The sequence below is a fragment of the Taeniopygia guttata genome, chromosome 18 (assembly GCF_048771995.1).
Source record: "Taeniopygia guttata chromosome 18, bTaeGut7.mat, whole genome shotgun sequence".
NCBI lineage: Eukaryota > Metazoa > Chordata > Aves > Passeriformes > Estrildidae > Taeniopygia > Taeniopygia guttata.
In genome coordinates, this window is record NC_133043.1 from 6,147,143 (window position 1) to 6,161,964 (window position 14,822).

The 14,822-nt window shown below is 47.6% G+C and overlaps 1 protein-coding gene and 1 long non-coding RNA gene across 3 annotated transcripts in view; one reads left to right on the forward strand and one right to left on the reverse strand.

Annotated features, from left to right (window-relative positions):
• Positions 1–6,200: 6,200 nt before the first annotated feature.
• LOC115497661 (uncharacterized) lies at positions 6,201–8,110 on the reverse strand. The gene is made up of 2 exons (XR_005982065.2): positions 7,999–8,110; positions 6,201–6,331 (listed from the first exon to the last, which is right to left on the reverse strand). It is a non-coding gene; the product is annotated as an uncharacterized lncRNA (long non-coding RNA).
• Positions 8,111–8,123: 13 nt separating this feature from the next.
• GAS7 (growth arrest specific 7) overlaps positions 8,124–14,822 on the forward strand; it is a 72,909-nt gene continuing 66,210 nt past the window's right edge. For both annotated transcript variants that reach the window (XM_030287553.4, XM_030287554.4), the window contains exon 1: positions 8,124–8,433. In XM_030287553.4, the coding sequence (XP_030143413.2) occupies positions 8,251–8,433 (183 nt within the window). In that variant the 5' untranslated portion in view covers positions 8,124–8,250. The remainder of the gene's footprint in view (positions 8,434–14,822) is intronic.

Here is a 14,822-nt window from a genome sequence, read left to right on the forward strand (position 1 = left end):
AAACCTAAATTTCTCACCCATGGGACATACTACACTACTTTCTACAATCTATTTCACACTTTTGTGGTTTCTGGTTTACCTTGAGGCTTTGGAATTTTTCTCCATGAATGAGGGTCAAACACCCCAGAGCAGACAGAGAAATATTCCCAGTGCCCTGGGTTTCCACAAGCCCCGAAGTGGCAGCCCCTGCCCACGCTCTCACATGACACACACGATGCTGTTCTCTCTGCACAGCTGTGCACATCAGCACTGCCTCTGCCCCGGCCAACAAACACTGCTGGGCTAAGCACGGGGCCAGCTGACAAATCAGTAGATCAGCAGGGTTTATCCTTTTGTTAAACACGAGCCTGTTTGTACATAAAGGAAGAAAAAACTGAAAGAATGAGAAACAGCTCTTGCATGGGAGTTTAGTTCTGCCAGGAGTGTTCTTGGGCTATTTTTTGCTCTGTTATGAGATGGCTGAACACACATTTATAAAGCTGAAAGAAAAGCCTTTGTCTGAATAATGCTTTGCATTCCCAGAAGCTTCCTGATGTGCTTTGTAGTTGCCATGAGATCTACAGAGCCCTCTGAGTCCTTTGCTTGTCCCTCAAAAAAAGTGTGGAAAGCTGGAAGGAAGTTGAAATGGGATAACTGCTAGGTTTATGAAATGAACTTATTTATTTCTTTGAGAATGAGTAATGTGCTATTTTTCATTTAGTCAAACCAGAGGTGACATGAAATATAAATATCTCCTCTACTAGGAAATAAAAAAAAGGGCAAGACTCATTATTTCAAACAGTAACAAAGTAGCTGATTAAGGAAGATGGAGCTGCGTCCTATCTCACTGTATCCAAAGGATAATTTTTGCTAGTTTGCCTATCTGCAAGGAGGATTTTTAACCAAAAAGAGGATTAAAGTGCTGATTTAAAACCACACCATGCACACACGGAGCTCATCCCCTCTCGGCATGGTGCCTGCTCCTCCTTTGAGCTCCTGGGGGAATGGATAGAAGTGGGATTCATTCCAGTGGCCTACAAGATTCCCTTTCAAGCCTGTAGGAAAGGGTAATTTGGGTAATTTGTGCTGAGAGTTAACAGCCCCTTTGCTTAAGTCTGTGACTGACATCAGAACTTTCTGCAGGAAACCCTGATTTCTCTGGTTGAAATGCTGCTCCTGTGTGTCACTGCTGACCTGTACTTGTGTTAGCATCACACTCAGCACAAGAGGACTCAGAGTTTGACCCTTTTCAATCACATGATAAATTTGCTGTAATCCGCCTCATATATTTGTTCTGTGAAAAACACAACCTCTTTATTTGTTTTAACCTAGGACAAAACAACTCCATGTATTAGGGCAGAGTGGGGATTGACAGTAGAGTGCAGCCCTGCAGTAAAGGCCTTGGGATTCTCGTGGAAAACAAGCTGGACCTGTGTCAGCAGTGCTCCCCTGCAGCAGCAACACCCACCAGTCATGGGACTGCATTAGCAAGTGGTCAGCAAGTGCAGGGATGTGGTCACTCCCTTCTGCCTGGCTCTGGTGAGGCTGCATCCCCAACACCCTGTGCAGTGTTCACACACACACAGCCCATTGTAAGGGAGATGCTGACACGCTGGAGAGGCTCCAGCATCAGCAGGAGTGTGTGCTGGGTGAGGGGAGATGGGAATTTGGTTGGTTTGGCCCGCAGAAGGGAAGGCTGAGGGATCTCATTGCAGAGATGCTGCTGCAAGGAGGGAGATAAGAATTCCAACACATCCTAGCTTTTCCTGCAAGTGCACAGTGACAACAAGCAATGGCCTCATGTTGCCAGCCAGCAAAATCCTTTCTCAACAAAGGAAGCGCCCCATTTACCAGGAGAGTGCTGCAGGCTGCCCAAGCTGCCCAAGGAGGTTCTAGAATCTCCAACCTTGGGATTTCCAGGATACACGTGGTCAAGACCCCGGAGTGACTTTAGCCAGCTTTGATGTTAGCCCTGCTTGGAGCAGGAGATGGGATTTCAAGGCACGTTTTCCACTGACTCAGCTGAACTCACTAATCTGGCAGGAAGGAAGTTGCACTCTGCAGCTTGAGGACTGATAATTCATTGGAAAGGTCAAGAAGCACAAACCTGGTACCTAGAAAAATTTCAAAATCTGAGAATGAAATTCCTAATTAAATTCTAGTCCAACTGAAAACTTGTTTTTATTGTCTGTATTTTTTGCATGTATGGTTTACATACCTGGAATTTTCTTATGATTACATTATGAGGATATGTCACCATTTGTTTTAAACTTTCTTGATCATCTTAATCTTTGTTCCTCAGACAGTTTCCTTTCTGGGTCACTGGAATATAAGAACCCTGCAATCTTTTCTTTCTACAGTGGTGCCACAAACTAAACGTTCCCCACTAGTCAGAGAAGCTCAGTTGATCTTCAGAAACTCTTCCTTCTGCATTCACTCTGCCTACAGGAGACTGTCTGATAAAATCCTCTGGATATTTCCTTCCTTTCAGCTCTTTCTGAGTACCCAAACCTGGCTAGGTATTTGAAGCAGAGATTGTTGTGATTTTTTGATACCAATGTAGATCCCTGCCCCAGATAGTCCCTACAGCCTTCACAGAGTTTTTGGGCAGCTCCAGGTCCAGGTGAAGCTTGCAGGGGGTCAGGAGTAGTGACTCTATTTTCTCCCATTCACCCACTGCTGTTGGCAGAGGAGTAGAGTAGCCTGGAAATATAAGAAAAAGGACTGGAGAGAATAATCTGTGGGGGCTCAGAAGAATACAGGAGATGGAAGAGTCACTAGTAACACCCTTGCTGGAAAATGGAGTGAGGAAAAGTTGGTCACAGTGAGAAGGGCTCAGAGGCAAGCAGTGGATGTGTGATGCCCACTGACAGAGACTGTTTGCTGCCAACCTGCTGTTTGTAAACGTGTATCATCAACAGCAGATTTTAACAATTAAAGCTGTCAAGGGAAAACTAAGGCTGAGTTTTGCCAAGAATTTATGGGATTGGATCCTCATCTTCAATAGTCCTCAGGATGAACATAGTTCTTGCCTAATTCTTCGAGACTTTCCTGTATGAGTCATTGTTCATGGCAGAATAGCAGCTTTATACACAGATGGTTGTAGAACAGAGGCACCATTGAGAGGCAAACACTGAGACATCTATGTCCTGCAGATACAGGCACACACACAGATCAACAGCTTCATCCACAGAAAGCAGTCAGTCCTGCTCAGTGTGCTCAGGCAGAGCCTCCACTCCTTCATGACACAAGAAACCCCTGATGGAATTCAAGTAACGAGCAATTCATGTTGAAGAGGAAAGCTTAGTGTCAGGGAAATATCAATGTCCAAGCTAGCACACCCAGAGGGAGGCTGGCCAGAGGGCTGCCTGGCTGGATTATTCTCCTCAGCTGGCCAGAAGCCTGGTTCTCCATGGGCTCAAAAGAGAAGATCAGACGCTCTGGGATCCAGCAAGCTGTTGTAGATTATCTGGCAAACCCAAATCATACCACTAAGATTGGAAAAATATTTGAAGGAAAGTTTGGGTGCTTTCATCAGAGTCCTCTTGAGATGTTTTCCTGTTTTTCCAGTGCCTCTCCATGTAACCTTGGACAAGTCCCTTAGGATCCTCAAAGTAGGTTCATGCCCACATCTCTGTGTGCAGGTAAATTTCAGAGTAATGGTTCAGGTTTGGACTCCAGTGCAGCTCTTAGGAGATAAAGGTCACTGTGAGTGGGCTGAGCTATGACTGTGGGCCAGCACAACCCTCAGATGAAACAGGCAAGGGACAGGTTCCAAAATACCATGCCTGCACTGGAAACCCTTGATCCAGAATGTTATGCATGCCAAGAGTTTGCATGGGCTCAAAAAAAAAAAAAAAAAACCAACAAAAAAAAAAACCCCAAAAACCACCAAAAAAACAAAACAAAACAAAAAAACCTAGCCTCAATAATAGAAATGAATGTGGAAAGATGTGATACCACCTCTAACTGGGGAAGACATAAGCTATCATTTGCTGGAAATGAAGAGAGTGTTTTCAGAAATGTCTCTCTCTACCTGTCCTTTTCCCTAGACTTCTGCTGTAAGGTATTGCTGGAGACATGATAATAAGCCAGACAGTCAGATTCAGAGTTATTTATCTTATGTTGTTGTTTAACACTTGGAAGTTGAGATCCAGATAGTCATAGCTCATTTTATTAATACTGTAATCATATGATTTATGGACAATGCCTTTCTTCCTTTCAATGATTTTTTCATTTAGCATGAAATAGTTAAACATTCAATAAACTCAAAACCATTAAACATTTAATGACCTAGTGTTTATAGAGCTGGAAGAAGAGAGGATTAGGCTGCAACAGTGTCTGCTTCAACAAATATAAATGCTTAGAAATCATTGAGGTGGTCTGAAATGAGGTCAGTCCTCTCTTTGTGGGCACACTGACCATCATGAACTGCCCTGGATGCCCTGAATGTTTAGTTTGCAGCAAGAGAAACAGCAGCAAGACAGAGGGAATCTCTGATTTGAAATTCTGCAGCCATCTAACAGGAGCACATGGCTGAGACTGAGGCTTTTCAGAGCCCTGAGAAGTGAGAGGTGAACACTGGACTCCTGGAGGGAAGGCTTGGCATCACTCTTTCAAAGAGGGGTTTGTGACAACTGGCTGCTGCTGCCACCTAACTCCGAGGCCAAGTGTCAGAGCTATGAGTCACATTTCTAGGACCAATTACTGCCTGTCATGCAAAGGGTGGGGCCTGCCCTGCCTCTCAGTAGGAAATATGTTGACTGGAATTAGGCTGATGTTATCGGAACAGTTTGTTATTCTCATCCTGCTTCCAAGAAAGGAAGTGAATGGAAGCAGTCATCTCTCCAGGTGAATTATCCTGGCAGAAAAATCCAGTTTATTCTCATGTGAATCACCACAAGCTGTTGTTAGTGTAATACCACTGTCCATTTATAGACAGAGAATACGCTTGTTTATGTCTGACTCTGAAATAGTAGATACAGCTCTGGGCACTGCTAAGACAAAGATGACTAAACCTGCCCTGGAATATCACAAAGTTTTACTACAACCACAGCCAGGCCGGGCACTGCACATCTGACTTCATTTTTAAGGTTGAACTTGTAAAAAGGGAGTTCCAAGTTCAGCAGAGCCACCTGAAAAACTTCTAAAAGCAGAAATCAAAGGTAAAGCCAAGCTGTATCCTTTGGTGCTTTTTTTTAAAATTCTTGTTTGAATCACATATTTGATCAGATGAACATGACTCATAAATCTGAGTCCTCTTCTTAGAATGTCTGAAGTCCTGGATGTCTAAATTTCCAAGTGTGATTCTCATGAGTATCTGGTCTAGGACATTCATTCTCTGTGAGTCGCCGACCAAAACGAGACTGTAGACCAGATGAAGTTTTGTTCTGAGCCCCTGGATCTGTTCTGGTATTTTGGCTGTTTAAAGCACTGAGAATGTCTCCTTCCACCAAAATCTTTAAAGCATTTTAACAACTGAACATATCTTCTGTGTGCATGCTCAGAACATTTACTCTCCAAAACCAGAATTAATTTCTGCTAGTCTCTTAGATATCAAAGGTCATTTAAAGATCCAGGGCTACATGTGGATTCTTTTTAGTCTCTTTCTTTCCTGGTTCCTGGCCTCAGGAGACATGGTGGTGGTGCTGTCTCTTGAGAACAGGTATGGCCAATCAATTATTCATGAGAATCTCCAATCCACCATGGTTATAAAGCTCTCCCACACTCCTGTGCTAACCCATTCTCATTGGGAACTCTGCAGGATCTTTTCTGAGAAGACAGCTGGAGTCATTTGGATCTTTTTCACAGGCTAGACATTGTCAATTACTGCTTTGAACAAAAAAAACAAACAAAAAAACCCCCCAAAAAAACAGCAAAAAAATTGACCATGCTGTTCCTACGGCTGTCAAGAGTGAACCTTCTTCTGGTACTCTCAGGATGTTCTTAGGTCCCTTTTCAGGAAATCTGCCCACCTGTACAGGATTTGTTGTAGTGGTGTCATTTTAAGGCCCAAGAACAAGCTGTGAAATCATGGAATGAGCTCTCTCTCTGACTGGATCACCACAGGGGAGGCTCTCTGCAGCGTTATATTAAGTTGGCTTTTCCTCATTCCCAGACAGCATTTCTTGAAACTAAGATTTCTTCTGGGACGGCTTCTGTACCTCATCATAACTCTGGCTCTGATATGCTAGATAAAAAAGATGCCTATGCTCAGAAAGAATTTTCCTCACACACCAAGCTTTAATATCCTTCACAATACAGACATGACATGATGCAGAAGCAAGCACAGGTCCAACCAAGCCTTTGGCAAGAGCTACTCTCTGTTCAGGAAGCAAAGCCATCCTGCAAGCTGAGGAAATAAACAAAATATTGAAGCATTCTGTCAATATCAAACATAAGAAATGCAATATTTAAACCAAAATTAATTATTTTACATGAACCCTTTATGTGGATCTGAGTTGCAACATAGCAATGCCGGGTTTGTATGTACTGAAAAAAAAGGCAGGATTTTGTTTTGATTTCAGTTCTTGCCATCTATAAATGGCACTGTTAGAGAATACTGCTGATAGATGTACCTGGATGTGTGCCATGCTATCAGGTCTGTGCAGTTTTGCCAAGCAAGGCACAGCTGGTGTGATAATACCACATAATGGATCATAGATCAGTAGTTATCATCTTAAATACATATCAAAAAGGGGTGATTTTAAGCAATTCATCACAATCCAGAGACTCAAAAATAGAACTGTGAAAAAAGGCTGAATATTGCTGAAAGAATCCTAATAAAAAGCCCTGCAGAGCTCAGCCCCGATCTGTGCTAAATGAAGGACAGCTACATTGAAAGCCACCTTCTGAAAGGTCTAGGAGAAAGGCCACAAACCAGAGGGCCACACAGAGGTGCCTCACAGACATGAAATTCTCACAGGAGCCACAGTCAGACACACGTGAAGCAAGGTGTGCACTCAGACAAGTGCTGCAGGGACACAAGCACTTGAGGATGTGTCCCACACGCACTTCACACATGCTCAAGTGTGTCACATCATGTCTTTCTCTCACACCCTTGACTGTGTGTGACAAATGCAGCCACGCAGTGTCCCAGACACCAGAGATGTCTCACACTCTCACGGATATGATTCTTTCCAAACACAGTGTCTGACACAGAGGGCCATAGGTCTGGGTATGAGACATGCACGGTGCTTCACCCACCAACTCACAGGTGCACAGGTGTTGCACACACACACAGGTGACAAACACACGGTGTCACACACGCTTCAGGCACACCCTGTGTCTGAGTGAGACCTGTACCTTTCACCGACACACACGGGTGTCCCGTTGTCACAAACACAGTGCCTCTGGTACACACACACAGGTGGGCATCACTAATGCACCCACAGGGTGACAGAGCATCTGTCCCTGACACACACACACACACACACACACACACACACACACACACACACACACACACACACAGAGAGAGAGAGAGAAGGGTGTGGAGCACACAGAGTCCCTCAGAACAGTGTCTGTCACACACAGAGGGATGTGGAGCACACAGATTCTCTTGGAACAGTGTCTGTCACACACATATACACAGGGGAGTGTGGAGCACACAGAAAATCCCTCGGAACAGTGTCCATCACACACAGAGGGGTGTGGAGCACACAGAAAATCCCTCGGAACAGTGTCCATCACACACAGAGGGGTGTGGAGCACACAGAGTCCCTCGAACAATGTCCATCACAAACAGAGGGGTGTGGAGCACACAGAAAATCCCTCGAACAGTGTCCATCACACACAGAGGGATGTGCAGCACACAGCGTCCCTCGGAACAGTGTCCATCACAAACAGAGGGATGTAGAGCACACAGAGTCCCTCGGAACAGTGTCCATCACACACAGAAGGATGCGGAGCACCCAGGCAGCACACAGCGTCCCTCGCAGCAGTGTCTGTGGCACACAGCGGTGCTCCCCGTGCCCTCGCCCACACGCTGTCCCCCGCCCTGCCCCTCGGGTCACTCACACACGCGGTGTCCCTCTCGCTGTCCCGCCGGCAGCAGCGCCACACGCACCGCCCGCCCCGCGGCCCGCTCCGCTCCTCCCGCCGCTCCTCCGCCCTCCTCCCCTCGCCCTGCCCGTCCCGCCTCTCCCCCCGCCCTGCCAGCCCCACCCCGAGCCGGCCGTGCCCGTGTGGGCGCCCGGCGCCGGGGCTGCTCGGTGCCGCTGCCCGCGCCTGGCGCCCGCCGGGCCGCAGCGGGCCCCCTCACAGGGAGGGATGTCGGGGACGCGCTGCCAGGCGCTGTACCCCTTCTCCGGGGAGCGGCACCGGCAGGGGCTGCGCTTCGCGGCGGGTGAGCTGATCACGGTGCTGCAGGTGCCAGACGGCGGCTGGTGGGAAGGGCAGAAGGAGGACGGGCTGCGCGGCTGGTTCCCGGCCAGCTACGTCCAGCTGCTGGAGGTAGGAGCGGGGCCGCGGGGCGGGAGGGGCCGGTCCGGCGATGTCCCGCGGGGGAACCGGCGGTCCCGGGGCTGGCTCGGTGCTGCTGTTGGATCTCCCTCGGGATCGCTGTGCCCTGCTCCGGGCAGGTGTCCCGGCACCCCGGTGCTGTAAGGATCCGCTCGCCCGGCCTCGCCCCGGCAGGCAGAGCGTTTGGTGCTCGTGGCTGTAGCCATGGAGAGGCAGAGCTCAGGTGCGTGGCGAGCTGCTCCGCACGATTGGGTTTTCACAGGCGCTGGGCAGCAGCACAAGTCGGTGAGCGGCTGCGGTGATGCAGCCCGTGGCGGTCGCTCACGAGGGTCGGATGGTGGGCTAGTTCCGCTCCTCATTACCTTTCACTGAACCCGTCGTGGAATGTGTTGTGGAAGAGGTAATTCAGGTATAGGATGATGGAATCACAGAATGGGTTGGGTTGGATTGGAAGGGACCTTAAAGTTCGTCTCATCACACCCACTCTCACATGTGCAGGAACACCTTCCATTAGACCAGGTTGCTCCAAGTCCTGTCCAACCTGGCCTCGGACACTTCCAGGAGAAACCACAGGTTTTCTGGGGATCACCGCCTTCGCAAAAGAGAATTTCTTCCTAATGTCTATTATAAATCTGCCCTTCTTCAGCTTGAAGCCGTCCCCCCTTCACTCCACGCCCCTCTCCAGTGTCCTTCCCCAGTATCTGCAGGTACTGGATGATTCTCTAAGTTCTCCCTGGAGCCATCTCTTCCTCTGTTGCAGCAGTTCCCCAGCCAGCTGCAGTCACCTCGCTGCTACACCTGTGGCATGGCTCAGGGAACCCCAGCAGGGTTAAGGCAGGTTGTGCAGACCCGTGGACTTTCTGTCAGGATACTGAAAAGTTCTGTCAGCTTCAGTCATTTTCAGGGCCCTGACAGCTGGGATGACAGTTGGATTCCCACCTCGGGACTGCTTGTGCCTGAATGTGTTTACGGCTTTCAGTCCATGCAAACAAGACACCATATGAGGGTAAAAAATACGTCCATGAAGAGTGCCTTCACAATCTCTGCATGTGAATTCTGAAACATCTTACACACTAAAGCAAGAACTTGCCGTGACCCCATCAGTCCTCTCCTCGCTGGCCATGCCTTGTTGTCATTTGGAGCTTACGCCGGGGCTGGGGACATGGCAGTGGTGTCCAGGAGCATCTCCCTGCGGTGAGTGGGCTGAAGCCATTCACAGCACATTTCTCAGGTCAGCCTGTGTTTGTCCTCCCCTTCCAAGGGGAATCAGCCAGCCTTCTTTGCTTATATGCAAGGCAGGCAGTGCCCAGCCCCAGTTTTCCATGCACACTTCCCAGGGAATCCAGAGAAGCAGAGTCCTGAGCAAAACCTGCCCACCAGCTGCCTGTTGAGCTTTTCTGTGAGGTGAAGATTTTGTGCAAAAGGGCATTTTGCTCACAAGTCTGGTGCTGCCTTTGGATTTCTCTTGTCCAAATAATTTTAAAATCTATGATGTTTCCACTGATTTCCTGTTTCTTACTAATTTTCCTGGAAAGACAGGAAAGTAGAAGCAAGAATTGCCGATGAATGAGGCATTGGGCTTTCCCATGCAACTGACGCACTTGGGATTTCTTTTGTTAGTTTCAGAGTGTGAGAGTCCTGTTGTTTGTCAGTTTTGCCACCTACAAGATCATTTATTGAGGTACATGAATGGTTTCACAAATTGCTAAATGTTTACACATCTAGGAATTTGGGAGTTGTTTGAGGAAAAATGTATCATGAGATGCGAAAGATTCTGCTGAGCAGAGGCAGTGGGGAATTGCTTCAAAATCCCATAACTTTGCTCTCCTGTCAGCTCCTTCTCAGAAACTCTTGTTTCCCTGCTTAAGTCTGAGCAAGTTTCACCATGCTCAGATCAGTGCCCACACCCCATAAATGTTATTTTCTGACCCTCGGCTTGTGTACCACCCACAGCTTTGATGGAGACCACTTGTCCACACAGCCTGGCCCCCTTTCCCTTGGGCAAGAAAAAAGAAGAAAAGATAAATGGCAAGGTTTGAGTGTGTTCACTCTGGCATGTTTTCCTTTTCTCCAGAGATGGTACCTAATAAGGACTATGAACTGGAGTTTAAAAATACATCAAATGAGAGCTGATTAACCAAATCCATGGGATCACTGGTATTTGGCACACATCAGAGTAGATGTGTGAGAAGGAAGCTCTGTGTGTGTCTGTCTGTCGTGGCTCTGTTCAGGTAGCCTTTCCCTTCTCTACAGGTGGTTTATCCCTTGTGTGCAGCTTGCTCAGGGACCTGATCAATCTGCAGCCACACTGACATGGGAACTGATGTCAGGGAGGTGGTCACAGTGCATGTCCAGATGGGGCCATGGATGTCAGTCTCCTTTCTGTGCCAGCCAGTCCTTCCATGGGCTTTGGTGGCCCTGGTCTTGCAGCTCTCAGTAAGGTTCAGTGCTCTTGTCCTCAGCTGAACTTGACCACACATGGTTGTTTGAAGAGGAAGATGTTACTCTCTCCCTCTGTCCTGCCCTCATTTCCTTGTGCCCAGTTTACCCCAGCAGCCACTTGTGCTCTCTCTGGAGCCTGAAGGAGAGCTGGCTGCATTTTCTGCCACAGCAGAGACTGAACATGCCTCGTGGCATTGCCTGCCCCCACAGCACACACCCTTTCTTCTCTCAGCGAGGCCCATCGGTGGCTGGGAGCCACCAGGAGGAGGTGACCTTCTTCTGAAGCCTTTGTGACTTGAAGCCTGCACCGTGTGTCGACAGGAAGGCTGGATTTTCTCATTTGTAGGGCTTCACACTTACCAATCCAGGGGTCTCATGTGACAGCACTGGCTCGAAAATCTGCGCTGAGTTTTGGTCCGGAGCTGAAAGAGGGAAGTGAGAAAGGTGTGAAGAACACCAGAAAGGGGAAATTGTGTTTTCAATTCATTCATCATAGAGATCAAGGAAAGGACCTGGGGGCAAGAGAGACATAGAGAGGTAAAGAGATAAAGACATTTGGCATCCTTTTGTTTCCTGCTCCTGTGGCTGCTGCAAGCTCACAGTGGTGAGTTAGAGGAAAACAGTGATGGTTGGAGGTTCCTGCTCAAGGCAGTGATGGAAGCAGTGAGAGCTGGAGCAGGACTGGAGGAGCTCATGGTAGGGACAAGCCAGAAATGGCATGTCTCTGTGAGCTCTGGAGAGGATACCACTATCAGAGAGCAAAAGTGATAGCATAAACCAAAAAACTATCAAAAGCAGAGAGCAAAGAGAGAAAGGGAGGGTATCGGCCTTGTGGTGGGGTTCCAGATGGATTCCCTGAGGCTGGGCTGGTTGGGAGCAGTTGAAGAGGCTGCTGTGGTTTTAATCACAGAACCACTGGGTTGGAAAGGACCTTTGGAGATCAGCTAGTCTGGCTTGCCTGGCTATGTCTGTTAGGTTTTCAGTGTGTGCAAGGGTGGACACCACAAGGTGTTCTGGACAATGTATTCCAGTGTTTAACTACCCTCACAGTTTTTTCTTGTGTCCTTTAAAGGAATTTGTGTCCCTTTTAAGGGATTTCCCATGTTTTAATCTGTGCCCATTGCAGCTCATCCTTTCCCTGTGTATCACTGAGACCAGTCTATATAATTTTTTTACTGTCCCACCCATAGATTTTTATTTGCACTGATAACATCCCTCTCAAGCCTTCTCGTCTTGATGCTAAACAGTCCCAGTTCTTTCAGCCTTTCTTTGTATGACAGATCCTCCAGACTCTTAATCATCCTCATGGCCCATTGCTGGACTCTCTCCAGTGTGTCCTTGTCTTCCTTATGTTAGATAACCAAGTACAGTTCCTTACACTGCTGTAGATAGTAGGTGAATGGAGAAATGGTCCCTAAGCAGTATTTCCTGAGCGTGAGAATCCATGGGCACTTTGTTTTTCCTTTGGCTGAGCTTGCTGTATGAGCAAGCAAAACCCTTCTGCAAGCTGAAGGGCTCGGGGAAGGAAGATGTTGATCCATAGCCTATTGAGTAGATACCATCAGCTTCAACTCTCACCTCTCTTTTGGTGATTAATAGCTATGGCAGCTGTGAGACCTGAAAATCAGGGATTTTCTGACCCTTTCCTCCCTCCTGTGTGCTTTATATTTTTGCCTGACCTTTTGACCATTGAGCAGAGCCCTCCAGGGCCCCTCAGTACCAGACTGTGGCAGCCCCAGGTAAGGCAATTGGCCTTCCCAGCCTGGAACAAGAGGGAATCTGTGCAGGTGCAGGTGAGGAGGTGGTGCACACAGAGCCAGTGGAGGGGGGTGTGTGATGCACTGAGTGATTTCTCAACAGCTCATGTTTCTTATCCTGAGGCTGGCTGCATCAGGGTGCTTGGGATGATGATGTGTGTAGAGAGATCTGTACATCTCCAGAAGTAAGGGCAACCTGGCAGGAGGCTCAGGTGCTCCAGTTTGTGACAACCTTTATGGTGCAGGGCAGCGCAGATGTTGAGAAAGTGGGGTAGTGTGTATTCCAGGAGGTGCTTTGCATGGGACCCTCTGGAGAAACCTCTGTTGTGTCTGATTTCTCTAGACAAGTGATTTTTGTAGTGTTGGAGAGATGTATCACTCAGTCACATTTGCAAGTGGTTTCTTTGAAAACCTATTTTTGGGCCTTGATTTTTGTATTTGTAGTTAACTAGAAATCACTTATATAAGCAGCAGCAGCAGCAACATATGCAAATTTGCTGGAAATTGTCAGCACTTTTTATAGCTTCAGTCATCCCACAGATGCAAGTCTCTGTATGAAGCACAGCGTGTGCTTCCAGAATGGATGGAGGTGGCTCTGGAATCTGACTGAGCAGGACTTTGAGCTGCCACTGATCTTATCTGCACTCCACAGCTTGATTTACCAGAACTGTGAGGCACTTAGGAAGGAAGGAATGGTGTACTTCTCCCTGGTGCAGGCTTCACCTGCAGCTGTCAGACAGATGGTTCATTGCTTCCACTGCTGTGTAATACTCAGTGGGTAACTAAACCAACCTGGGACAGATGGAAATGTGCAATCAGCTGAGCCTGGAGGTGGTTGAACATCCAGCTGCAGGAAACATGGCATGGCATGGCACAGACTGCTTCCCTGGTGGTGCCTGGGGAGTCACACAAAAAAAGGATGGAAGGAATATATGGAAATCAAAATGGATTTTATTAATTTATTTTGTAATAACAGAATGTGTAGAGGATTTCTGTGCTAAACTGCTCTCTGCTGTCATGGGGGCTGCATGATGTGTGTGATATGTATTAAAAGGGAGGGTGTGTTGGTACCTGTTGGAACAGAACTTTTCCTGATGCACAGAGGAGAATAAAGTTGTGTGTGCGCCTGGATGCCTGTGGGTACCTGAGCCCTGAGCTATTTGTACATGGTGTCCTTATCTCCTGCATGCAGCAATGGTGCTTTGCTTTCTCAGAAGGTTCTTCTAACATTCTTGGAGTTTGTTGCCTCACTCTCTCTCGTTCCTCCACCTCCCCACTCAAAAATCAGCTTAACATAAAATTCATGAAGAGCCACAAGAGCTGAGGGGATGTGTGATAATCTCAGGCACAGATGTGACTGCTGCCACTGCTTTTTTCTAAGGATATTCTGTGGAGCAAGTAATGTTCCAATCTGTAGTCTTGGGTGCTGGGGAAGGAATCTGGCTTTTAATCTAGTGTGGTAAGGCTGTGTGTGCTGAACCCAAAGAGTGGGTGGCACCACTGCCAAGCTGGGGTGATCTATCGCCTATCTCCTGCCCAGGGGTGCTTGTGACACCATCCTGAGTGTTCTGGCCATTCTGCTGCCCCTGAGACAGCAATCACAGCTGAAGTGGGGATGGCATTTCCCCTGGTGTGGCAAGTTGGTTTTCATTCTCTTGGTGCAGGGCTGGCTCCCTGATGAAGGCAGAGGGAGAGATTTGTGTGGCTGTAGATGGAACCTGCTGTGGGTGTTGTCTCAGTTGGAAAAGGTGAAGTTTCCAAAGCTCATGGGTGCTGAGGCTGGTCTGCTCTGCATGATTCAACAGCAAACTGCTGTTCAAAGTGTTCATGAGAGACGTGACAATGAGAATCCTGTGGTATTGCCTTGTGGTTTAGTTTCACACAGGCTTTTTTCCCCTCTTTGTCTTTCTGTATTTTTTAGAGTTGAAACTTGTGATCATCTGACCACTGATATTTCTGGCAAATGTGAATGAAATCAAATAGAAAAGGGTGAGGAAATTGTTTTGCTGCCAGAAAATCACTCTTTAATCAAGTTCTGAGGGAATTTAAAGCCCCAGGAGAATGTGAAGGGGATGTGAGGCTGCAGTTCACAATCCCTGTTATCCATCTAGCAATAACTGTCTCACTCTGTTGAAGTTACAGATAAAATGTAAAAACTGAATAGTACCACAAAAAGCCAAA